Source organism: Arachis ipaensis, chromosome B01 (genome assembly GCF_000816755.2).
Source record: "Arachis ipaensis cultivar K30076 chromosome B01, Araip1.1, whole genome shotgun sequence".
Lineage (NCBI taxonomy): Eukaryota > Viridiplantae > Streptophyta > Magnoliopsida > Fabales > Fabaceae > Arachis > Arachis ipaensis.
Window position 1 is genome coordinate 101027955 of NC_029785.2, and position 24668 is coordinate 101052622.

At 38.8% G+C, this 24668-nt stretch overlaps 3 protein-coding genes across 3 annotated transcripts in view; 2 read left to right on the plus strand and 1 right to left on the minus strand.

Annotated features, from left to right (window-relative positions):
* The window catches only part of LOC107609788 (ATP-dependent DNA helicase PIF1-like), a 96311-nt gene extending 77650 nt beyond the window's left edge, over nucleotides 1–18661 (plus strand). Inside the window, exons 2-4 of the mRNA XM_016311819.1 lie at nucleotides 17645–18237; nucleotides 18289–18526; nucleotides 18633–18661. Of these exons, the coding sequence (XP_016167305.1) occupies nucleotides 17645–18237; nucleotides 18289–18526; nucleotides 18633–18661 (860 nt within the window). The remainder of the gene's footprint in view (nucleotides 1–17644; nucleotides 18238–18288; nucleotides 18527–18632) is intronic.
* LOC107632436 (WAT1-related protein At3g28050) lies at nucleotides 19646–21666 on the plus strand. Its single transcript, XM_016336118.2, has 7 exons — nucleotides 19646–20012; nucleotides 20085–20147; nucleotides 20254–20370; nucleotides 20450–20675; nucleotides 20758–20916; nucleotides 21028–21179; nucleotides 21340–21666. The coding sequence occupies exons 1-7, from the start codon at nucleotides 19816–19818 to the stop codon at nucleotides 21479–21481; spliced, it is 1056 nt and encodes a 351-aa protein (XP_016191604.1). The 5' UTR covers nucleotides 19646–19815; the 3' UTR covers nucleotides 21482–21666.
* The window catches only part of LOC107632426 (protease Do-like 9), a 5670-nt gene continuing 2564 nt past the window's right edge, over nucleotides 21563–24668 (minus strand). Inside the window, exons 3-9 of the mRNA XM_016336109.2 lie at nucleotides 24224–24404; nucleotides 23909–24100; nucleotides 23218–23450; nucleotides 22674–22775; nucleotides 22183–22233; nucleotides 21967–22071; nucleotides 21563–21871 (exon numbers count right to left, since the gene is read on the minus strand). Coding sequence (XP_016191595.1) covers nucleotides 21773–21871; nucleotides 21967–22071; nucleotides 22183–22233; nucleotides 22674–22775; nucleotides 23218–23450; nucleotides 23909–24100; nucleotides 24224–24404 — 963 coding nt within the window. The 3' untranslated portion in view covers nucleotides 21563–21772. The remainder of the gene's footprint in view (nucleotides 21872–21966; nucleotides 22072–22182; nucleotides 22234–22673; nucleotides 22776–23217; nucleotides 23451–23908; nucleotides 24101–24223; nucleotides 24405–24668) is intronic.

Below are 24668 nucleotides of genomic sequence, written 5' to 3' on the forward strand. Positions count from 1 at the left end.
GAGACTAAAGCTTTCACGTGCCTGGGGCTGTTTTGGGCGTTCAACGCCAGCTTTGGATCCTTTTCTGGCGTTGAACTCCAACTTGCAACTTGTTTCTAGCGCTGGACGCCAGAATTTGGCAGAGAACTGGCGTTGAATGCCAGTTTACGTCATCTATCCTTGAGCAAATTATGGACTATTATATATTGCTGGAAATCCCTGGATGTCTACTTTCCAACGCAATTGGAAGCACGCCATTTGGAGTTCTGTAGCTCTAGAAAATTCATTTTGAGTGCAGGGAGGTCAGAATCCAACAGCATCAGCAGTCCTTTTTCAGCCTGAATCAGAATTTTGCTCAGCTCCCTCAATTTCAGCCAGAAAATACCTGAAATTACAGAAAAGCACACAAACTCATAGTAAAGTCCAGAAATATGAATTTTGCCTAGAAACTAATGAAAATAAACTAAAAACCAACTAAAACATACTAAAATCTATATGAAATTAACCCCAAAAAGCGTATAAAATATCCGCTCATCAAGTGTCTGCTGAACTTGGTCCTCCAGATCAAGTTGCTGAATTCAATCAACAATTGTGTTTTCTAACAAAACAGCTAGCAAAATTTAAGGAGATGCTACAAGACAATAAAAATGCTAATAAAAATATGGAAGCACAATTGAATCAGACAAAACAGCAGTTATCAAAGCAGATAACAGAAGAGTGCCAGGCAGTTCAATTAAGAAGTGGAAAAACATTAAATACCTCACTTCAGAGCAGCAGAAAGCCAAGAAAAGAACAACTGATAGAGGATGAGCAAAATATTATCCAAAATCCATTTGAGGACAGTAAGAGCCCAGAGAGGAATAACTCTGGCGTTCAAACGCCAGAAAAGGATGCAAAGTTGGCGTTAAACGCCCAACCTACACACAGTTCTGGTGTTCAAATGCCAGAAACAGGCAAGGAGTTGGTGTCAAACGCCCAATGGAAGCTCAGTTCTGGCGTTCAAACGCCAGTGAGGGATCAGACACACACAAGTGCTGATAGCAACCCCTCTAAGAAGGCTTCTCCAACCACCTCTGTAGGAAATAAACCTGCAGCAACTAAGTTTGAGGAATACAAAGCCAAGATGCCTTATCCTCAAAAACTCTGTCAAGAGGAGCAGGATAAGCAATTTTGCTCGCTTTGCAAACTATCTCAGGACTCTTGAAATAAAGATTCCGTTTGTAGAGGTACTTAAGCAAATACCCTCATATGCCAAGTTCATGAAAGAGATCTTGAGTCATAAGAAGGATTGGAGAGAAACTGAAAGAGTTTTCCTCACTGAAGAATGCAGTGCAGTCATTCTGAAAAGCTTCCCAGAAAAGCTTAAAGATCCCGGGAGCTTTATGATACCATGCATATTAGAGGGTAATTGCACCAAGACAACTTTATGTGATCTTGGGCAAGCATCAACCTAATCCCTGCATCCACTATCAGAAAGCTTGGCTTGACTGAAGAGGTCAAACCAACCCGGATCTGTCTTTAACTTGCTGATGGCTCCATTAAATACCCATCAGGCATAATTGAGGACATGATTGTCAAGGTTGGGCCATTTGCCTTCCCTACTGACTTTGTAGTGCTGGAAATGGAGGAGCACAAGAGTGCAACTCTCATTCTAGGAAGACCATTCCTAGCAACTGGACGAACCCTCATTGACGTCCAAAAAGGAGAGATAACCCTGAGAGTCAATGAGGATGAGTTTAAGTTGAATGTTGTCAAAGCCATGCAACATCCAGACACATCATACGACTGCCTGAGCGTTGATATTATTGACTCCCTGGTGGAAGAGGTCAATATGATTGAGAGTCTCGAATCAGAGCTAGAGGACATTTTTAAAGATGTTCAGTCTGATATGGAGGAACCAGAGGAACTAAAAGAACCTCTGAAAACTCCTCAGGAAGGGGAGAAACCTCCTAAACCTGAGCTCAAACCACTACCACCATCCCTGAAATATGCATTTCTGGGAGAAGGTGACACTTTTCCTATAATCATAAGCTCTACTTTAGAGCCACAGGAAGAGAAAGCACTAATTCAGGTGCTAAGGACACACAAGACAGCTCTTGGGTGGTCCATAAGTGATCTTAAGGGTATTATCCTAGCCAGATGCATGCACAAGATCCTATTGGAGGATGATGCTAAGCCAGTGGTTCAACCACAGAGGCGGCTAAATCCCGCCATGAAGGAGGTAGTGCAGAAAGAGGTCACTAAGTTACTAGAGGATGGGATTATTTATCCTATTTCTGATAGCCCCTGGGTGAGTCCTGTCCATGTTGTCCCTAAGAAGGGAGGTATGACAGTGGTTCATAATGAAAAAAATGAACTGGTTACTACAAGAACAGTTACAGGATAGCGTATGTGTATTGACTACAGAAGGCTCAATACAGTCACCAGGAAGGATCACTTCCCTTTACCATTCATAGACCAGATGCTAGAAAGACTAGCAGGTCATGAATACTACTGCTTTTTGGATGGCTATTCAGGTTACAACCAAATTGCAGTAGATCCCCAGGACCAAGAGAAAACAGCATTCACATGTCCATTTGGAGTATTTGCATACAGAAGAATGCCTTTTGGTATGTGCAATGCACCTGTAAACTTTCAGAGGTGCATGCTCTCTATCTTCTCTAATATGGTAGAGAAATTTCTGGAAGTCTTCATGGATGACTTCTCAGTATTTAGAGACTCATTTAGCTCCTGCCTTAACCATCTAGCACTTGTTCTAAAAAGATGCCAAGAGACTAACCTGGTTTTAAATTGGGAAAAATGTCACTTTATGGTGACTGAAGGAATTGTCCTTGGGCATAAAATTTCGAACAAGGGAATAGATGTGGATCAAGCTAAGGTAGAGGTAATTGAAAAATTACCACCACCCACCAATGTTAAGGCAATCAGAAGCTTTCTGGGGCACGCAGGATTCTATAGGAAGTTTATAAAGGATTTTTCAAAAATCGCAAAACCTCTGAGCAATCTGCTAGCTGCTGACACGCCATTTGTGTTTGACACAGAGTGTCTGCAGGCGTTTGAAACCCTGAAAGCTAAGCTGGTCACAGCACCAGTTATTTCTGCACCAGATTGGACATTACCTTTGGAACTAATGTGTGATGCCAGTGACCATGCCATTGGTGCAGTATTGGGACAGAGGCATAACAAGCTTCTGCATGTCATTTATTATGCTAGCCGTGTTTTAAATAATGCCCAGAAAAATTACACAACCACAGAAAAAGAGTTGCTTGCAGTGGTTTATGCCATTAACAAGTTTAGATCATACTTAGTAGGATCAAAAGTGATTGTGTACACTAACCATGCTGCTCTTAAATATCTACTCACAAAGCAGAATTCAAAGCCCATGCTCATAAGATGGGTGTTGCTTTTGCAAGAGTTTGATATAGAAATAAGAGACAGAAAAGGGACAGAGAATCAAGTAGCTGATCACCTGTCCCGGATAGAACCAGTAGCAGGAGCATCCCTCCCTCCTACTGAGATCTCTGAAACCTTTTCGGATGAGCAATTGTTTGCTATTCAGGAAGCTCTGTGGTTTGCAGACATTGCAAACTATAAGACTCAAGGTTCTCCTTCTGTAACCATGGAGAGGAAGCATGAAAAGCTTCTCTCAATACAGAGTCAAACAAAATCCCCACATTCAATCTCTAAGTTTGGTGTTGAGAGGCCCCAACCTTGCTCTGGTTATCTGTGAGGCTCCATGAGAGCTCACTGTCAAGCTATTGATATTAAAGAAGCGCTTGTTGGGAGGCAAGCCAATGTTATTTAATTATATCTATTTATTTTCCATTGCTATTTTATGTTTTCTTTAGGTTGATGATCATGTGAAGTCACAAAAACTACTGAAAAATAAAAAACAGAATGAAAAATAGCACACCCTAGAGGAAGAGCATTCTGGCATTTAAACGCCAGAAACAAGCATCTGTCTGGCGTTTAACGCCAGAAACAAGCACCAAGCTGGCATTTAACGCCAGAAACAAGCATCAACCTGGCATTAAATGCCAGAAACAGGCTACATTTGGGCGTTTAACGCCAAACACAGGCAGCAGTCTGGCGTTAAACGCCAGTATTGCAGACAAAGGGCGTTTTGCACGCCTAATTGGAGCAGAGATGCTAAGTCCTTGACCCCTCAGGATCTGTGGACCCCACAAGATCCCCACATTTTCTTCTCTCCTCTTCACACCTTTTCATAACTCTCTTCCCCAAAATAACCTCCACCAATCACCTCCATTACTCCTCCAAAACCATCATACAACCCACCTACACCCACCCACTCAAATTCAAACCATCACTCCTTCCTTTTCACACATCACAACCACCACTTCTCCCCCTTAGCCGAATACACCTTCTCCCTCAATCTCCTCTATTTTCTTCTTCTTCTACTACTTCCTTTCTTCCATCACCTTTCTTAAATGAAAAAAGTTTTCTGAAAAAGAAAAAGAAGTACATGAATTTCGAATTTTAAAATAGTTTAATTATTTTGATGTGGTGGCAATACTTTTTGTTTTCTAAATGAATGCTTGAACAGTGCATATTTTTAAATTTGTTGTTTATGAATATTAAAATTGTTGGCTCTTGAAAGAATAATGGAAAAGGAGAAATGTTATTGATAATCTGAAAAATCAAAAAAATGATTCTTGAAGCAAGAAAAAGCAGTGAAGAACAAAGCTTGCAAAAAAAGAAAGAGAAAAGAAAAATGGCGAAAAAAAAGAAAAAAAAAAGAAAAAGCAAGCAGAAAAAGCCAAGAGCTCTTAAAACCAAAAGGCAAGAGCAAAAAGCCAATAGCCCTTAAAACCAAAAGGCAAGGGTAATAAAAAGGATCCAAGGCTTTGAGCATCAGTGGATAGGAGGGCCCAAAGGAATAAAATCCTGGCCTAAGCGGCTAAACCAAGCTGTCCCTAACCATGTGCTTGTGGCGTGTAGGTGTCAAGTGAAAACTTGAGACTGAGCGGTTAAAGTCGAGGTCCAAAGCAAAAACAGAGTGTGCTTAAGAACCCTGGACACCTCTAATTGGGGACTTTAGCAAAGCTGAGTCACAATCTGAAAAGGTTCACCCAGTCTGTGGCATTTATGTATCCGGTGGTAATACTAGAAAACAAAATGCTTAGGGTCACAGCCAAGACTCATAAAGTAACTGTGTTCAAGAATCAACATACTAAACTAGGAAAATCAATAACACTATCTGTATTCTGAGTTCCTATAGATGCCAATCATTCTGAACTTCAAAGGATAAAATGAGATGCCAAAACTGTTCAGAAGCAAAAAGCTAATAGCCCCGCTCATCTAATTAAGACTGATCTTCATAGGTGTTTTTGGAATTCATTGTATATTCTCTTTTTTTATCCTACTTTGTTTTTAGTTTCTTGGGGACAAGCAACAATTTAAGTTTGGTGTTGTGATGAGCGGATAATTTATACGCTTTTTGGCATTGTTTTTAGGTAGTTTTTAATATGTTTTAGTCACTTTTTATTATATTTTTATTACTTTTTAAATAAAAATCACATTTCTGCACTTTACTATGAGTTTGTGTGTTTTTCTGTGATTTCAGGTAATTTCTGGCTGAAATTGAGGGACCTGAGCAAAAATCTGATTCAGAGGCTGAAAAAGGACTGCAGATGCTGTTGGATTCTAACCTCCCTACACACAAAGTGAATTTTCTGGAGCTACAGGAGTACAAATGGTGCGCTCTCAATTGCGTTGGAAAGTAGACATCCAGGGCTTTCCAGCAATATATAATAGTCTATACTTTTCCCAAAGATAAATGACGCAAACTGGCGTTCAACGCCAGCTTCCTGCCCTATTCTGGAGTTAAACGCCAGAAACAGGTTACAACCTGGCGTTTAACTCCAAAAACAGCCTAGGCATGTGTAAAGCTCAAGTCTCAGCCCTAGCACACACCAAGTGGGCCCCGAAAGTGGATTTCTGCACTATCTATAATAGTTTACTCATTTTCTGTAAACCTCGGTCACTAGTTTAGTATTTAAACAACTTTTAGAGATTTATTTTGTACCTCATGACATTTTACACGTTTCACATTGTATTTCTGATGGCATGAGTCTCTAAACCCCATGATTGGGGGTGAGGAGCTCTGTTGTGTTTCGATGAATTAATGCAATTACTACTGTTTTTCATTCAATCACGCTTGTTTCTATTCTAAGATATTCACTCGCACTTCACCCTGATGAATGTGATGATCCGTGACACTCATCATCATTCTCACCTATGAACGTGTGCCTGACAACCACCTCCGTTCTATCTGCACTAGCTTGAGTGTGTATCTCTTAGCCTCCTGGTTCATGATCAGAGTCTTCGTGGTATAGGCTAGAATTATTGGCGGCCATTCCTGAGATCCGGAAAGTCTAAACCTTGTATGTGGTATTCCGAGTAGGATCTGGGAAGGGATGACTGTGATGTGCTTCAAACTCGCGAGTGTTGGGCATAGTGACAGACGCAAAAGAATCAATGGATTCTATTCCAACATGAGTAAGAACCGACAGATGATTAGCCGTGCGGTAACAGTGCATTTGGACCATTTTCACTGAGAGGATCGATGGTAGCTATTGACAACGGTGATCCACCAACATACAGCTTGCCATTGAAGGAGACCTGCGTGCGTGAAGAAGAAGACAATAGGAAAGCAGAGATTCAGAAGATAGAGCATCTCCAAAACCTCAATCTGTTCTCCATTACTGCATAACAAGTACTATTTAATTTATGCTTTTTACTCTTCATAAATATAATCACTCTTATCATTGATTTCCTGACTAAGAATTATAAAATAACCATAGCTTGCTTCAAGCTGACAATCTCCGTGGGATCGACCCTTACTACGTAAGGTATTACTTGGACGACCCAGTGCACTTGCTGGTTAGTGGTACGAGTTGTAAAAAGTGTGATTTACAATTCATGCACCACCTAACCCCTACCTCGATGAAGTTCACCCTTCCTCAAGAAATCGGTTCTAGCTTTCTCTTTATCTCTTCGGTCGAGGCTCCTCCTTGAGCTGGGATTTTGGAAAGCCTTAAAGGAGAATGAAAAAGAAGATCATGCTCAAGGAACTCCTAGAGTCAAGATGGTAAGGTGAAGATCACATTTGTATCTTGATGGAGGTTGGAAAGTTGGGCTCCAAGCTCTCAATCTCCTCAGTTGTTCTCTCCTCCAATCACTCTTCCTTTTTAGCTTCTAATATCTCAAATTATCCTCCCTCTCTTGTTCTCTTGTTAAAGCTTCAAAAATGAGGGTGAGCATGTCTATTTCTAGTGTGGTGAATGGTGTGGTACGTTGCCACCAAATCAAGGAAGGATGAACTTGTTTAATGGCATGTATCTCTTCATTAAATGCTTTCTAATGATTCATCATTATTGGCTAATTTATGGCTGAGATTTGGCCATTAAAAGGAGAATGGAGGGAGTGGTTCAATTGTGGTTATGTGGCTAATCTTGAGAGAGTAGTTTGATTAAGAAAAACTCAGTTCGGTTTAAGTTCGGTTAGATTTTTAATTAGGCTAAGTGTTTCGGTTCTTTATTTTTCTTTTAGATAATCTTTCTAGTGGCTTCATGAATTTAGATTGAAGATAGGTTCCTTAAAGGTTTGGCCAAATTGCTGAAGAGAGGAAAGAAAACGATTCAATAACTAAACCGTAAGATTATCGTTTTTCAAACCGTATCGGTTTAACCAATCGGTAACTGAGAAATCAACAGCAAAAAGTATCTCGACTCTGAATCAAATTTAGAATATTCTAGTAAAGATTCCATAGATGAATTTAACTCAATAGTCAAATTCATCGTTATCGGTATGGTTTTTGGCTTAGGACACGCTTTTATCTCTCACGGCATATATATTCTTTTCACTTATCAAGTCTAAATCCACCTTATTATTTTATGATGAGGTGATTCTTAGATATTTATTAAATTTCTCATCACAGAATTCTGAGATTAACTCTGTAGAGAATCAGAATGTTATATCCCACCCACCTTACAAAAAGTTTCGTCCTCGAAACTTCGAGTATATCTTAAGGGTTATAAAACCATAAAAGATCCTATCTTAACTATCCCAACAACTATCTTACGGCAAGAAAAGGTTTGATCCTAAAGGTATTCGTAAGCGGAGTCGATGGAAACTCCATATTCTCGTGTCACCACGCTACCACTACGCATCACTCACATCGGGCCATCTTGGATTCATCATTACCATTCTTGTACTATTCCTATCCCAATGTTTAATAGTCAACCGTACTTCTAAGTACAGCAGCTGCGTTCCACTCAAATGTGGTCATCGGTGTTTAAAAGTTTTATAATGGTGGTCTATCTAATAATCGCAGGTGTTGTGAGGAATCCTATATTGATAAGTTTGTCTACTTATAGTCATTCAAGTCTTATTCATTCCCAACAATCAATCAGGTCAAGTGTGAATAATTCCTGAACAAGTTCTCGTAGACGATCATGCTAAATGTATCAATGAGGATACCCTAACTACATGGGAAAACAAAAAGCAGAGTATGCAACGAAGCGTAGTCAGTCCATTCCCAGGTTCTATTAAGAACGAACTGCTCTGATACCAAATTGTAACGACCTAATTTCTAGCAGGTCCGGATCACTGTTAGTTGTCAGGTGTTACTTCCCAATAGTCCTATAAAACTCCAGTTCCATTTGAACTTAAATCAAACAGAACATATAATCCCAATTTACCTTCTGCAGAGATTCAACTTCTAAGAGAATGGGACCAGAACAATGAAGTCCTGACTAGTTGGCTACGGAAGTTCCAATACCATCACCAACAATCTCATATGAATGTTTAGCACAATTAGTTTTATTTAGTACAAAATATCTCTGTATACAATGTTGGGCACTGACTTACATAGAAATCAGGGGTTTATATATATATATACACACACACACACACATAAACCTATATACAGCTGACAACTTCCCAGATACTTGGTTTATATAGAAAACCCCTAAGTTGTTACTCGGACTAATAAACGAAAAGAAAATATCAACTTCTACCCCTAAAAAATGCTATAAAAGTGAGAAAAAGCTAAGTCTAAGGAATAAAGACTATCTATCCTACATTCTTTCCACAATTGAGGCATAAGTCTGTAGACCTCATCTCAAGACTAGTCTTGAGCATCTCCTGTAGGGTTCAGAAACATATGCTTCTCTGGTGCTTCTCTGAATATAACTGCAGTGGCGGCAATCAAATCGAAATCCTCCAACTGCGGGGAAAAGGAAAAAGGAAGGGGTGAGAACCTATACGGTTCCCAGTAAGGCGACACCATGAAAAAGCATCCCTCTCATGAAATCTAGAATTATGGCTCTATCGTAATAACTCGCTTGCTAAGTCTCATGGATACTTCCATATGGCGGCTCTGACATAACTCTATCTTGGCATCTTCCGTTGGGGTTAATGCCGCTCCTTATACTGTTCTCTATGACTATTGTTCCTAGTTTTACTATCTTAATATAATCTTTGGAGAAATTATAATTATAAAACTTTAAAACAGAAACAAGAATAAGAGAATAGGAAACTAACAAGAAACAGATAGCACGTAGCAGAAAGAATGAACAGTAAACAATCACAATCAAATGCGCAACAATTTATGATGCATGCCTATTCCTAGTGCAGGCCATGAGCTCATGCGTCGGTTGTCTACTGGTAGCACGAATCCCTACACCTACGTACTGTTGTGTCAGCAAGTGCACTAGGTCGTCCAAGTAATAGTTGAGCGAGTCAGGGTCGATCCCACGAGGATTATGGTTTGAAGCAAGCTATGGTTATCTTGCAGGTCTTAGTCAAGCAGATCAGAAGGTTGTTGATTTTATGTCATATATGGAGTTTATATTAGGATTAAAATTAGTAATAGGAATAAAGCAAAAAAAGGTAGAAAATACTAATAAGAATAGGGTTAAGGATTGGAGTTACTTTGTCTTTCTGAATTAACTCTGGTATTACTATCTTCATTGCTTGTGAGTGATCTCTTCAATGGCAGGTTGTAAGTGATTGGCGCCTTTATTGAGAGGTCGTCAATACTCCTCCAGATCTGAACCCTAGGGTTAGTGTGGATCCATCTCTGCTTGAGGGTGAAGTGCGTACAGTCCATTCTCCTTAATGATCCTACTCAAAACGCCACAGACAAGGTCGGATCTTCTGGATTAGAGAATGCTGTATCATAGGGTTCTAGCCTCTACCATAGAGACCCTAATCTCCCCAAAATCGGCTGAACTAGTGTCTCGAGAAGTCCCCAACGAAGTCGTGGATTAGCCGTCTGAGAGATGTATGATTTAATCTAGTGGTGCGTGCTTTCCACTGAAGTATTCACACGAACACAAGTAGACGCAGGTATTTTTTAGGCACGTTCGTCTTAATGTGATGAACAGAGCTGATTGTTCGATCATCCTATCCACCATGATGAAGTACGAATATACATCTTAGAATTAATCAAACACGGATCAAAGAAAAAACAATAATACTTTTATTAATTCATAGGACTCAGCAGGGCTCCTCCCCTTAACCTAGGAGATTTAGAAACTCATACGAAAAGGAAAATACAATGTAAAACAAAAATAATGCTGAATGGTCAAGATTGTTATTAATTACATAAATAAAATCTCTTAAATACTAAACAAATGACTAGTAAGGGTAAAACAGTCTTTTCAATGCTAAAATCCACTTCTGGGGCCCACTTAGTGAGTGTTTGGGATGAGCTTTGATAAGATCCACGTGCTATGAGGCCTCTTGGGCATGGAACGCCAGCTAGGGGGTCCTCTTTGGGCATTTGGACACTGGTCTCTGCTCTTTGGGCGCTGGACGCCTGGAAGGGGCCAGGAGGCTGGCGTTGGATGCCAGTTTTGGGCCTTCTAATCCGAAGTACATTATAGAATATTATATATTGCTGGAAATCTCTAGAAATCAGCTTTCCATATCCATTGAGAGCACTCCATTTGGACTTTTGTAGCTCTAGAAAAGATATTCCGAATGCAGGCAGGTCAGATCCGGACAGCATCTGCAGTGCTTTCTCTGTCTCTGAATCAGACTTCTGCTCCAGCTCCTCAATTTCAGCCAGAAAATACCTGAACTTGTACAAAAACACAAAAAATCATAGTAGAATCCAAAAATATGAATTTAACATGAAAACCTATAAAAACTTAATAAAACCAAATAAAACTTACTAAAAACTATATGAAAATAATGCCAAAAAGCATATAAAATATCTGCTCATCACAACACCAAACTTAAACCGTTGCTTGTCCCCAAGCAACTAAAAATATAGTAGGATAAAATGAAAATTAAGATACAACAAATCTCTAAGTTTCAAATGAAGCTTAGTCACAATTAGATGAGCGGGACTTAGTAGCTTTTTGCTTCTGAATAGTTTTGGCATCTCACTATCCATTGAAACTCAGAATGGTTAGCATCTTTAGGAACTCAGAATCTAGATGATATTATTGACTCTCCTAGTTCAGTTCTTTTTTATTCTTGAACACAGCTTTCAGAGTCTTGGCCGTGACCCTAAGCACCTTGTTTTCCAATATTACCACCGGATACAATAATGCCACAGACACTTTAACTGGGTGAACCTTTTCAGATTGTGACTCAGATTTGCTAGAGTCCCCAGATAGAGGTGTCCAAAGTTCTTAAGCACACTCTTTTTGCTTTGGACCACAACTTTAACTGCTCGGTCTCAAGCTTTTCACTTGACACCTTCACGCCACAAGCACATGGTTAGGGACAGCTTGGTTTAGCCGCTTAGGCCATAATTTTATTCCTTTGGGCCCTCCTATCCATTAATGTTCAAAGCCTTGGGTCCTTTTACCCTTGCCTTTTGGTTTAAAGGGTTACTGGCTTTTTCAATCTGCCCTCTTTTTCCTGTATTTTTGGGCAGTAATGGATTTTTCTGCTTTTATTTTTTTCTTTTTTTTTTTTGCCATTTTTCTTTCTTTTTCACATGCATATAATTTTTTTCTTTTGCAACATGCTTTTTCTTTTTCTTTTTGTTGCTTTTTTCTTGCTTCAAAAATCAATTTTATAGATTTTTCAGATTATCAATAATACTTTTCCTTTTTCCTTATTCTTTTAAGAGCCAACATTCTAAAATTTCAACTTCAACTATGCACTGTTTAATCATACATTCAGAAAACAAAAGCAATGACACCACATCAACATAATTAAACTATTCTTATTTTAAACTTGAAATTCATGCATCTCTCAATTCTTTTCAAATAAAAATTTTCTTTTTAAGCAAGGTGAGAGATATATGGAACATTTTACAACTTTTTAAGACATCAATGTAAATGATCATGCAACTAGAACAGGAGAACAGACAAAACATAAGATAAAAATAGAAACATAGTAAAGGAAAGGAGGTAAAAGAGAACGAGTCCACTTTTAATGGTGGCGTCTAGTGCTCCTCCTTGAGGATCTAATGTGATGCTTGATCTCTTCAATATCACTCTTTTGCCTTTGTTGCTCTTTCCTCATAGCCCTTTGGTCTTCCCTTATGGCTCTTTGATATTCTCTTATTTCATTGAGGGTGGTAGCATACCCTTGATGCTCCATCTTCAATTGCTCTATGTTAGTGCTCAATTCTCCAAGAGAAGTTTGCCATTTATCCCAATAACTTTGGGGAGGAAAATACATCCCTTGAGGCATCTCAGGGATCTCATACTGAGGCGGTTGCACAGGCTCTTATGCATGCTCTCTGGTTTGCTCCATCCTCTTCTTAGTGATAGGCTTATCCTCACCAATAGAGATATCTCCTTCTATGACAATTCCAACTGAATTGCATAGATGATAGATGAGGTATGGGAATGCCAACCTGGCATTGGTGTGATGCTTTTCAGCTACCTTGTACAATTCTTGAGGAATCACCTCATGTACTTCTACCTCACTTCCAATCATGATGCAATGGATCATGATGCCTCTGTCAACAGTCACTTCTGACCAATTGCTAGTGAGAATGATAGAACGTTGGATGAATTCCAACCATCCTCTAGCTATGGCCTTTAGGTCAACCCTTCTTAGTTGAATAGGCTTGCCTTGGGAATCCTTTTTCCACTGTGCTCTTTTCACACAGATGTCTAAGAGCACTTGATCTGATCTCTAATCAAAGTTGACTCTCCTAGTGTAAGGATCAGGATCTCCTTGCATTAGAGGCAAGTTGAACGCCAACCTCACACTTTCCGGGCTGAAATCTAAGATTTTTCCTTGGACCATGGTGATCTAATTCCGTGGATTTGGGTTCACACTAGTGTCATGGTTTTTAGTAACCCATGCATTAGCATAGAACTTGCACCATGAGAATCCCAACATCTGAATGGGATTGGTTAGGACTTCCCAACCTCTTCTCTGGATCTCTCTTCAAATTTTCGGATACTCATTCTTCTTGAGCATGAAAGGGACCTCAGGGATCATTTTCTTCTCTGCCACTACTTCATAGAAGTAGTCTTGGTGGGCGTTGGTAATGAATCTCTCCGTCTCCCAAGATTTAGAAGGAGTGGCTACTACCTTTCCTTTCCTCTTTCTAGAGGAGTCTCCAACCTTGGGTGCCATGAATGGTCATGGAAAGAAAAAAGCTATGCTTTTCCCACACGAAACTTAAAACTTTTCTCGTCCTCAAGCAAAAATAAAGAAAAGAGAAGAATGGAGTAGAAGAAGAAGAAAATGAAGGAAGATAGAGGGAGAGAGAGGGCTCGGCCTTGTGGGTGTATAAGGGTATGAGAGGTGTGTGTATGGAGAGTTATGAAGAGGGGTATATATAGGAGGGGAGTGGTAGGGTTCGGCCATAGGGTGGGTTTTGGGTGGGAAATATGATTTTGAAGTGGGTGGGGTTAGGTAGTAATTATGATGGTTGTGGGGAAGTGGTATGGATATGATTGGGCTAAGTTTATAGGGAAATGTGTTTGGGAAAGTGTGAAAGTAAGTAGGGTAGGTAAGGTAGGTGAAGATGCTGTGGGACCTATAGGTCCCGAGAGGCTAGGGAATCCAGATTCCCTGCTTCTCTGCACTGGCGTTTAAATGCCCAGGGGCGTTGAACGCCCAGCAGGGATACCCTGGCTGGCGTTTAACTTTAACACTCCATCCAGAGTGTTCTGTTTTCACTGCTGTGAAATTCTGTCTTTGTTCTGATTGCTGCATATGATCATGACCCTAAAATAAAAGAAAATAAATAATTAACTAAGGTTGGGTTGCCTCCCAACAAGTGCTCCTTTAACGTCACTAGCTTGATGGTTAGCTCCTTACGGAGGTTAGTATGGGCTCAGATTTTTGCCCTTTACAGTGAATTTTCTTCCTGTCCTCTCATGAATGAGCTCCACATGCTCTAGAAATAGGATACGACTCACTGTATGTGGTAAGGCTGGCTTTTTAGTGAAGACAACTCTCATGCCAGGTGAGAGGCCTTTAGTTGGGACTTTCTTGTCCCTCCAACCTTTAGGTACTTTCTTCTTAGTACCTTTGTGCTTAGAGCTTGTTGATAGCTGCCCAACACCAAACTTAGAATTGATGTCTGGGTGCTCTGTAAAGCTCTGCACAGAAAGAGAGGGTTGGAACACTAGGTGTTGCACAGTTATCTCTCTTTTAGAGGGAGAACTGGGATGAGGCATCTTGAATAAGATATGATCCTCCCCTAATTGTAGGGTCAGTTCTCTCTTAGCCACATCAATGATAGCATTATCAGTGGCTAGGAAAGGTCTTCCAAGGATGACAGAGTCATCCTCATCCTCTCCAATATCCAAGACAATGCAGTTTGCAGGGATGTAGTGGTTTTCAACCTTTACCAAGACATCCTCTACTAAGCCATATGGCTTCTTCATTGTTTTGTCTGCCATCTCTAGTGAGATGTTTGCAAACTTCACCTCAATGACGCCCAGTTTCTCCATTATAGAGAGTGGCATGAGGTTGATGCTTGAACCTAGGTCACACAGAGCCTTTTCAAAGGACATGGTGCCTATGGTGCAAGGAATCAGAAAGCGTCCAGGATCTGGAAGATTTTGAGGTAGCCTCTGCTGAACACCAAAGCATGGAGTTATTTGGTAAGCAGTGGAGGTTCTTCCTCCAATGGCCTTGTACTAAATAACTTGCCATTCAGCTTCATAAGAGCTCCTAGGTACCAAGCAACTTGCTCTTCCCTAGTGTCTTCATCCTCATCCGAGGATGAGTAGTCATCAGAACTCATGCACTGTTGAAGTGCATGCAAAAGAACCTCAATGGTCTTTATAGTTTCCTTTAGTTCTGGGATAGAGGGTTCTTGAGTGGGACTTAAGCACTCAAGGGGTGTGCTTTGACTGGCGTTCAACGCCAGCTCTGTGAGCTCTTTGGGCGTCAAATGCCCTTGTTGTCCACCCTTACTGGCGTTAAACGCCAGTTCCTCTAGCATTCTGGGCATTGAACGCCCAGCAGGGATGTCCTTGCTGGAGTTCAACGCTAGCTTCCCTGGGTTTGTAGGCGTTGAACACCTAGCGAGGGGTTCCTCACTGGCGTTCAGCGCCAGAATGGTTGCATGGTTGGGCGTTGAACGTCCAGTGAGGGGTTCCTCACTGGCGTTCAGCGCTAGAAAGCCTGCCTGGTTGGGCGTTGAACGCCCAGTGAGGGGTTCCTCACTGGCATTCAGCACCAGGCTTGCTGCCATTATGGGTGTTGAACGCCCAGTGAAGGCTTCTTCACTGGCGTTCAACACCTTCCCATTCTCCTCAGATTCGGCCTCTACCTCCATGGTTATGGCCTTACACTCTTCTCTAGGATTCACCTCAGTGTTACTGGGAGGAGTTTCAGAAGGAATCTCAGGGATCCTCTTGCTCAGTTGACCAACTTGCACCTCCAAGTTTGTAATGGAGGACCTTGTTTCATTTATTAAACTATGAGTAGTCTTAGAGAGGCTGAAAACCAGAGTTACTAATTCAGAAAGGCTCTACTTAGAGGTTTCCATATTTTCTTGAGAAGATGGGAATGGTGGTCTGTTATTGAACCTATTTTGGTTCCTACCACCTTGATTGTTATTGAAACCTTGCTGAGGTCTCTGTTGATTCTTCCATGAAAGGTTAGGATGGTTCCTCCATGAAGGATTATAGGTGTTTTCATAGGGTTCTCCCATGTAATTCACCTCCTCCATGGTGGGTTGATCAGGATCATAAGCTTCTTCTTCAGAAGAAGCTTCTGAGTATTGCCAGCTACAGTTTGCATTCCAGTCAGATGCTGGGAGATCATATTGACTTGCTGAGTCAAGATCTTATTCTGAGCCCATATGACATTCAGAGTTTTAATTTCATGAACTCCTTTCTTCTGAGGGATCCCATGGTTTAAAGGATTCCTTTCAGAAGTATACATGAATTGGTTATTTGAAACCATTTCAATGAGTTCTCTTGCTTCTGCTAGTGTTTTCTTCAAGTGGAGGGATCCACTTGCAGAGCTATCCAATAAAATTTTGGATATCTCAGACAAGCCATCATAGAACACGTCTATGATGGACCATTCTGAGAGCATGTAAGGAGGACATCTCCTAATCAGTTGCTTGTATCTTTCCCAAGCTTCATAGAGGGATTCACCTTCTCTTTATCTGAAGGTTTGAACTTCCACTCTAATCTTGCTCATCCTTTGAGGAGGAAAGAATTTAGCTAGAAAAGCATTAACCAGCTTTTTCCAAGAGTCAAGACTCTCTCTTGGTTTGGCATCCAACCATAGCTTAGCTTTGTCTCTTACAGCAAAAGAAAAGAGCATAAGCTTGTAGACTTCAGGATTAACTCCATTAGTCTTTACAGTATCACAGATCTGTAAGAATTCAGCTAAGAACTGATGAGGATCTTCCTTTGGAAGTCTATGGAACTTGCAGTTCTGCTGTAGAAGAGAGACTAACTGATACTTAAGCTCAAAATTGTTAGCTCCAATGGCAGGTACAGAGATACTCCTGCCATAAAAGTCAGAGGTAGGCATGGTGAAGTCACCAAGAACCTTTTTGGGCTCCTCTTGAGGTTCGGCCATGTCTCCCAGTTCTTGTTCAAAACTTTCTGAAAGGTCTCTTCCGGAGTGTTATGCTTTAGCTTGTTGTAAATGCCTCCTTGCATAGAGTCTTCTCAGGTTCAGGATCAGGAGTTAAGAGGGGTTCTTTATCCTTGTTTCTGGTCAGAAACAAGAAAGGAAGAGAAAGAAGAGAAGAAGCTTTTTGTGCCAATTAGCAAGAAGCTCCTCCTTAAAGTGAGACATGAAGAGAGAAGAGAGAAATAAAAGTGAAAATGGAAGAAAAGAGAGAGATAAAAGTCGAATGATATGAGTACAGATGAGAAGAAGTATAAATAGAAAAAGTAAATAAGAATTAAAAATATTTTTTTGCCAGAGCTTCAATTGTTAGATGAGAAGATCATGAACTTGACACTTGCAAAGCTTCATGACAGAATGCAAAGTAATGGAAGGTCTCTTAAAGAGTTTGTGTGTATGCCTTACCCGTCATTAGATGATGTCCATGTTTTAGAGGATCACTTAGTATTATTGGATGAACTTAATTTTGATCGTTCTTTACTTACTCAACAATACATACAATCGCTAAACACCATGACAGATGAACAATGAACTGCATTTGACATTATCATTGATTCTGTAAATAATGATCGTGGTGGGTTTTTCTTTTTATATGGTTATGGAGGAACTGGGAAGACATTCATACGGAGGACTCTTTCTGCTTATTTAAGAAATGGTGGGAACATTGTTCTTAATGTTGCTTCAAGTGGCATTGCTTCTTTATTACTTCCTAATGGTCGTACTGCTCACTCAAGATTCAAGATACCATTAAGCATAAACGAGGATTCTGTTTGCAACATAAAGCAAGGCACTCCTCTTTCTAAGCTGATATGTAAGGCAAAGCTTATTATATGGGATGAGGCTCCAATCTTAAGCAAGTTTTATTATGAAGCTCTTGACAAGTCTATGAAAGATATTCTTAGATTTGAGCCATCATTTAATGCAGACCTTCCCTTTGGTGGCAAAGTTGTTGTACTTGGTGGAGACTTCGGGCAGATTCTTCCGGTAATACCAATGGGCTCGCATCAAGACATAGTGCAAGCATCCATTAGTTCTTCTTATCTATGGCAATTTTGCATAGTCTTAAAGCTTTCAAAGAATATGAGACTTACTGTTGGAGGTACTATTGAAGTTGATAATGATCTCAAAGAGATTGCACAATGGTTAATTCAAATTGGTGATGGGTTGGCAGGTGATTCAACAGATAGTGAGTCTGAGGTAGTCATCCCTAAAGACATTCTAATTAATGATACTGGTGATGGGTTTTAGAATTTAGTTACATTTGTCTACCTAGATTTATTGAATTCGGACTCGTTGTGTGATGAAGAGGGCAACATGGAATATGAGATGGATGCTATCAAAACTGATGTGTTGAATTCGATAAATTGCTCATGCTTACCTAACCATCAGTTGAAACTCAAAGTTGGTGTATCTGTTATGTTGTTGAGGAATATAGACCAAAGCAATGGACTTTGTAATGGTACTCGATTACAGGTTCAAAGATTAGGTAATCATATAATTGAATGTAATATCTTGACAGGTGACAAGTGTGGCAAAATAGTTCTGATTCCACGGATGAATATATTGCTTAACAATGAAACTCTTTTATTCAGGTTCCAACGAAGACAGTTTCCTCTTGTAGTCTCCCTTGCAATGACCGTCAATAAATTCCAAAGTCAAACTCTAAGTATAGTGGGGTTATACTTACCCAAACCTGTTTTTACGCATGGTCAATTATATGTTGCTTTGTCTAGGGTCAAGTCTAAAAAGGGCTTGAGAGTTTTAATAAAGAACAATGGTTCACTGAGTGATGGTTCTACCTTGAATGTTGTGTATAGGGAGATTTTTCATAATCTATGACTCGGAGCTTTAAATTTTTTATGTGTAGAGAAATCTCTATTTGTATGATTCAGTATTATTGATTAGTAAATTGTGGATGACATTTTTAAGTCGAAGGCTTGATATTTTTAATTAGGTGGTTCAATGTTTAATAGGAAGTTATTAGGTAACTCTATCTAATGCTGAACCTATTTCTTTGTTGATTGTTTAGCAAATATATGAAATTTCGGTTTTGGTATGTAACTTGATATGAAGAAACTTCTTTACATTAGTAATGAATATGAAAGGAATGATTTTCGGTTTTTCATTTATGCTGAAAAATTCGTATATGTTAATTTAATTCGATTTAGGGTAGACGTTATGATATTTGTGCATAATGTTATTTGATTATGATACACACTATATTATATATAAATGATGTATTTTTTAATTCCAGTACTGAACATTTTCGATGCATCGCACGAATCATTCACTAGTTAGACTAATTAAAGACTAGCAATTATAGGTTAACAACTTTTTACAACTATTGTGTAAATAATCATCTAAAAAATAAATGAGTCGATTATTGCGTAAAATAGTTATATTTTATATGCATTAAAATTAAATTTTGAACTTAAAATCTCTTATTTAAAGTGTAGAATACCTATTATTTTAAGTTTTTAACTAATTTTATATTTTTATTATTACTCATATTTATTAAATTAAAAAAGACTAATTTTAAATTTTAAATTTAATATATTACTGGCATTAATTAAACTGAGTTAATTTATAAAATAGCATAGTCAGAAGTCAGCATAAAGTGAAGGTACGTAAAAGAAAAGCTACAAGGACATGAATCATGTCCAGCATTTGATTTGTGGCTGTAAGAGGTACTATGGCCCCCTGTTCCGTACTGGATCATGTAATGAGAGAGAGTAGAGAGAAAGAGATAGCACGCAGTAGCAAAGCAAAGCAATAATGGGAGTGAGACGATGGTTTTGTTCATGGATTCCGTTTCTGGCGATGGTGATTGTGGAGTGCCTTGACGTTGGGTTGACCACACTTAGCAAAGCAGCCATGTCAAGAGGGATGAGCCACTTTATTTTTGTTGTCTACTCAAATGCTCTTGCCACTTTGATCCTCCTCCCTTCTTCTTTCTTCATCAACAGGAACAGGTACCTGTCTTTTCATCTCATCTTCACTGATTCCATCTCTACCTAATTCTCTTCCTTTCCTTTGTTTTGCAGAACTACAACACCACCTCTTTCTTTCTGGCTTCTTTGCAAATTCTTCCTCCTTGCCCTTGTTGGGTATGCCCCAAAAGTAGCTAAAACATAATATTTTTGGGAATTGCTCTTATATCTTTGGTTTCTCATTCAGTGATTATATCTTTTGTTGCTGAGATATACATTGCAGCATAACTGTGATGCAGAATTGTGTTTTCACTGGCATAAGCTACAGCTCTCCCACTCTTGGATCTGCTATGAGCAACTTGACTCCAGCAATTACTTTTTTGCTGGCTGTCATATTCAGGTAACTAATTACAGGGGGCATACATCTACGCATTGCAACTAGATTTTGTCACTACCATGAAATTTGAAAACCATTATAGGATGGAGAAATTTGAAATTAGGAGCTCCATAAGCCAGATGAAGATGCTGGGAGCCGTGGTGTCCATATCAGGAGCATTACTCGTCACCCTTTACAAGGGAAGTCCGATTGCTGGCTTTCAAATTCAACCATTACAACAAATGCTTACAGAGACTACCAATTGGATCATTGGTGGCCTCTTTCTTGCCATTGCATCTACATCCCTTGCAATCTGGAATATTGCTCAGGTCATTATTTTATGTCGTCGTTACTTGTTCGTACATCTTTGAATCAATATATTATATTTGATTTGGTTAGGTGAATTTGTAGGCAGCAATTCTTAAAGGATACCCGTCTCAGTTGACCATTATAGCCTTCTACTGCCTGTTTGGAACCATCCAATGTGCAATACTTTCCTTGATCGTAGTCAGAGATCCAAATGCCTGGAAACTAAGGCCTGACATTGAGCTCACCACCATATTCTATTCAGTAAGCATATGTACTTACTACTTAGCAACCAAAGACAACAAAAAATAAAGAACATAAATAAGATATAAATATTCACTGCAAAAGCTTCTTATGTGGAAAACAATATTGCAGGCAATTTTCGGAAGTGTGGTCACTTTTTCTGTATTGACCTGGTGCATAAATAAAAAAGGGCCAGTATTTGTAACCATGTTCAAGCCTTTGGGGATTGCAATTGCTGCATTCTCAAGTGTTGTCTTCCTTGGTGAAACACTTCCTGTTGGCAGGTAACTCAATATATATAATCTATTAACTTCGCAATAATGGATATGAGATATGACTTTTTGGACAGGGCATATTCATAGCTGTTCAGGTATTATATAAATATCAACTTTATCGATATCAATTTCAATGTTAACTACTTTGTGTTTCTACTCTACTTTTCAGGACTATTGGTTTGATGGTAATCATCATCGGATTTTACACAGTACTTTGGGCACAATCCAAAGAAGAAATTGGAGAAGGCATCGATGTAGATAGACAATCATCCCTGTCTGCACAAGCAAGTCCTCTACTAGAGTCACCATGAAAGCAATGTTTTAGGCACAACCACTGATCCAAGTTGAATATAATTCAACAGATATCACTTATGAAAGAACATATCTTTTTCTCAGGAAAATTTTACCAATTTATCGTTCTATTTTGTATTACCCCTCAGGTAAGTCAAAAAAAGACATTACATTGGTGAAACGAATGAAAACTCTACATTGCTCACCTCCCTCAATTAAAAAAAAAAACTAAATGTCCCGCAAGACAGTTGTAAATCCTGCTAAGCTATCTACTATCCTTTGCAAAAAATGCAGTTTTCCTAGTCGGTCCCTCATGACTTCAGATCATCGGACATTGCTGAGGGAATGCAGTGGGTTGAAAGTATGTCTAGAGTAGCTGCCTTTGCAGTCTTTGTGCGAAGAACCACAATCTGCATAGATTATTAGTCAATATAAGAGATAAAGCCATAATTCACCTATAAAAAAAGGGGGCACTTAAAACAGAGAGGGGGATGGAGATGGCCACCTGTTCGTAGTCTAGATTAAATTGCAGGTATTCATCGTTGCAGCTCTCTACCATATTGGCCAAGCTCTTGAGATTTTTCACAGGTTTACCATTAAAAGCAAGGACCTTAACAAATATAAAGAATACAGGGACGTGAACAATTAAGAGGTTATCGTGATATATCTATTGACGGGCAAATCCAAACAAACAGAAAAACAGAATATAGCCATTACAAACCTGGGTGTTGACAATCTCTTCATATCCAATATTGATATCAGCCACCAACACCTTTAATGTATCAAAGAGATAGTCAAACTTGATCAGATCTATGAAGCACATAAATAGATATGGAATAAAGAACAAACATGACATAAGTACTCAGATGCAACACTGTTTGAAATATACAACTGTAGTATAAAATATAAAGTTGAGACTAAATTAGCATTCATAAAACTTTAAATTAAAAGAGATGAATATTTTTTTGGATAAAAATAAGAGAGATGATAATAACTTTCATGTTAGCATAAATTCTTTCAAATCAATACTAAAATGAAGTTATCTATTTGATTGTTATAGAATTTCCATTTATATAGGCATGCAAGTTTGAAGCCAAAACTTGTAAATTTGGAGTATCTAAAATATATCCGAGAAGTACCTTACATGATGTGCCAACCTACAATGAGATACTTACGAGAAACGAAAGCAGAAAAGACTCCAAAAGATCGTACCTGAGAAACCACAACAAGTTGTTCATCTGGCGATTGCGGCATTGAATGCAGCAGTTTATCCAAAAGTTTGACAGGAGCTTCATACTCATAATCCTTTCCATACTGTTCATATATGAAAATGAGTTGGAAACGTATGGCTCAATAAGGACCTCAGGCATGTGTATGTTCTATTTGCTTAAGTAAGAAAGTAATACAGTCAGTGGAACCACATTACTCGGTGTTAGAATTTCATCAACGCAGTTCACTATATAGTTATAGCATAACATTTCAAAAAGTCACAAATAATATTATAACTTTGAAAGATCTCATTCATCTTCAGTTTACACAATATTGAACAATTTCCTCCTCAGGCAAATATGATACAAATTAAAATAGCCAAGCTAGATTAAATTTATCCAGAACAGTCAGTATCAGACATTTAAATACCACTTGAGATAAGAAATAGAAAGAACAACCATATAATATACTAAATATAAGCAATAGTAGAACCTAGATAGAAAACAGTAGAATTATAAAAGATAAGGATGTTGAATTAACCACAAACCTCAGATCGAAGATATGGAACTGAAACGGTCGTAAAAACAAATCCTGCAATGATATAATATGAAGGAGGCCTGCCCTTGGTGTGTGCTGGAATTAGTCTTCTATGACTATCGAGTTTAATGTCAAAATTGAGGACCTCTGAATTTCTTAATACTTTAATTACAGCATTATCACCAGTATATTTCTGGGATATGAGGTAACTGAAACCAATGCGCTCCCCATGGCGAAATGGAACTGAAAATTACACCAGAAGTACAAGGCATTATATGACAGAATGAGACAAAAAGTAAACACTTCACAGATATGCACTTGGACTTGATGTTAAAAACTTGGTGTGTGTTTGGGAAAGCTATGCATTCAAAATTATTTTAACAATCAATATATAGGCATAGTATATCTTTTTATTAATCACTTATTGACTTTCTTAGTCATGAAACAGGTAACTTATATAATGACTGTAATACTACTAATATGTGAGATAAAACTGTGGAGAGGTGACATGTTATATAAATGTTGTCATTGTTCCTGAAAGAGCCCGTGTTTGCCACCACGTGGTCATAGTTGCTATCAGAAACAAAACTGTAGCTTCTCTCGGAAGATTCTTTACTACTAGTAAACAAAGTGCACTTTAGCAAAATACATGCCAGACGATAATAGTACGGAAAATTGTATGATGAAACTAAAGGACTCACCTGTTCCATCATTGGCAATATCAACCCCATCAAAGCTAAGAATAACATCTGATGCCTTCAAAACCTTGGATTCTGGAGCAGTAGGATCAACTCTTCTAATCCGCACACCTTTCTGGTCAGTTCTCATGCCTGTTGCCATTCTTAGATCAGGATTTTCCATCTTCTGCCACTCAACCCCAAGAACAGGGAACCCTAACAGCAAATCAAGAACAAAAAGGTATAAATAAATAGAACTTCAATGCTCAAATTCCACAATGCTCAATGGAACAGTTTGTATGAGTGAAATCTGCATCTTAGAACATAGCATCATCTTACCAGTGTATCTTCCATTTCTCTCATAATCCTGGATGAAATGATTGATCACTGGTGTTGGAATAACATAACCTATATTCTCCGCATCTTCGTGCTTGAGGGACTGAAATGCAATGCCCACACAGTTTCCTTTATCATTAAATGCAGGTCCACCGGAATTGCCAGAATTTATAGCAGCATCTATCTGTAAAATTATCCTTGATTAGGGAAAACTAGGAAATGCTAAATGAAATCAAACTTATGGTTATCAAACTCTCAAATTAAGTCCCCAAATCAATTTCTTGCTCACGCATGTACTATTTCAGCCAAAATTTCGTCTCTCAAGTATGAAAACATGGAATTTCACAAGAAAACTTTTTAATTAGCCTTCCAAATTTGAAGATATGATATTTTGACTTCATACACTCATTATGGATTACATTTTTTATTATTTTAATTTTTATATAAT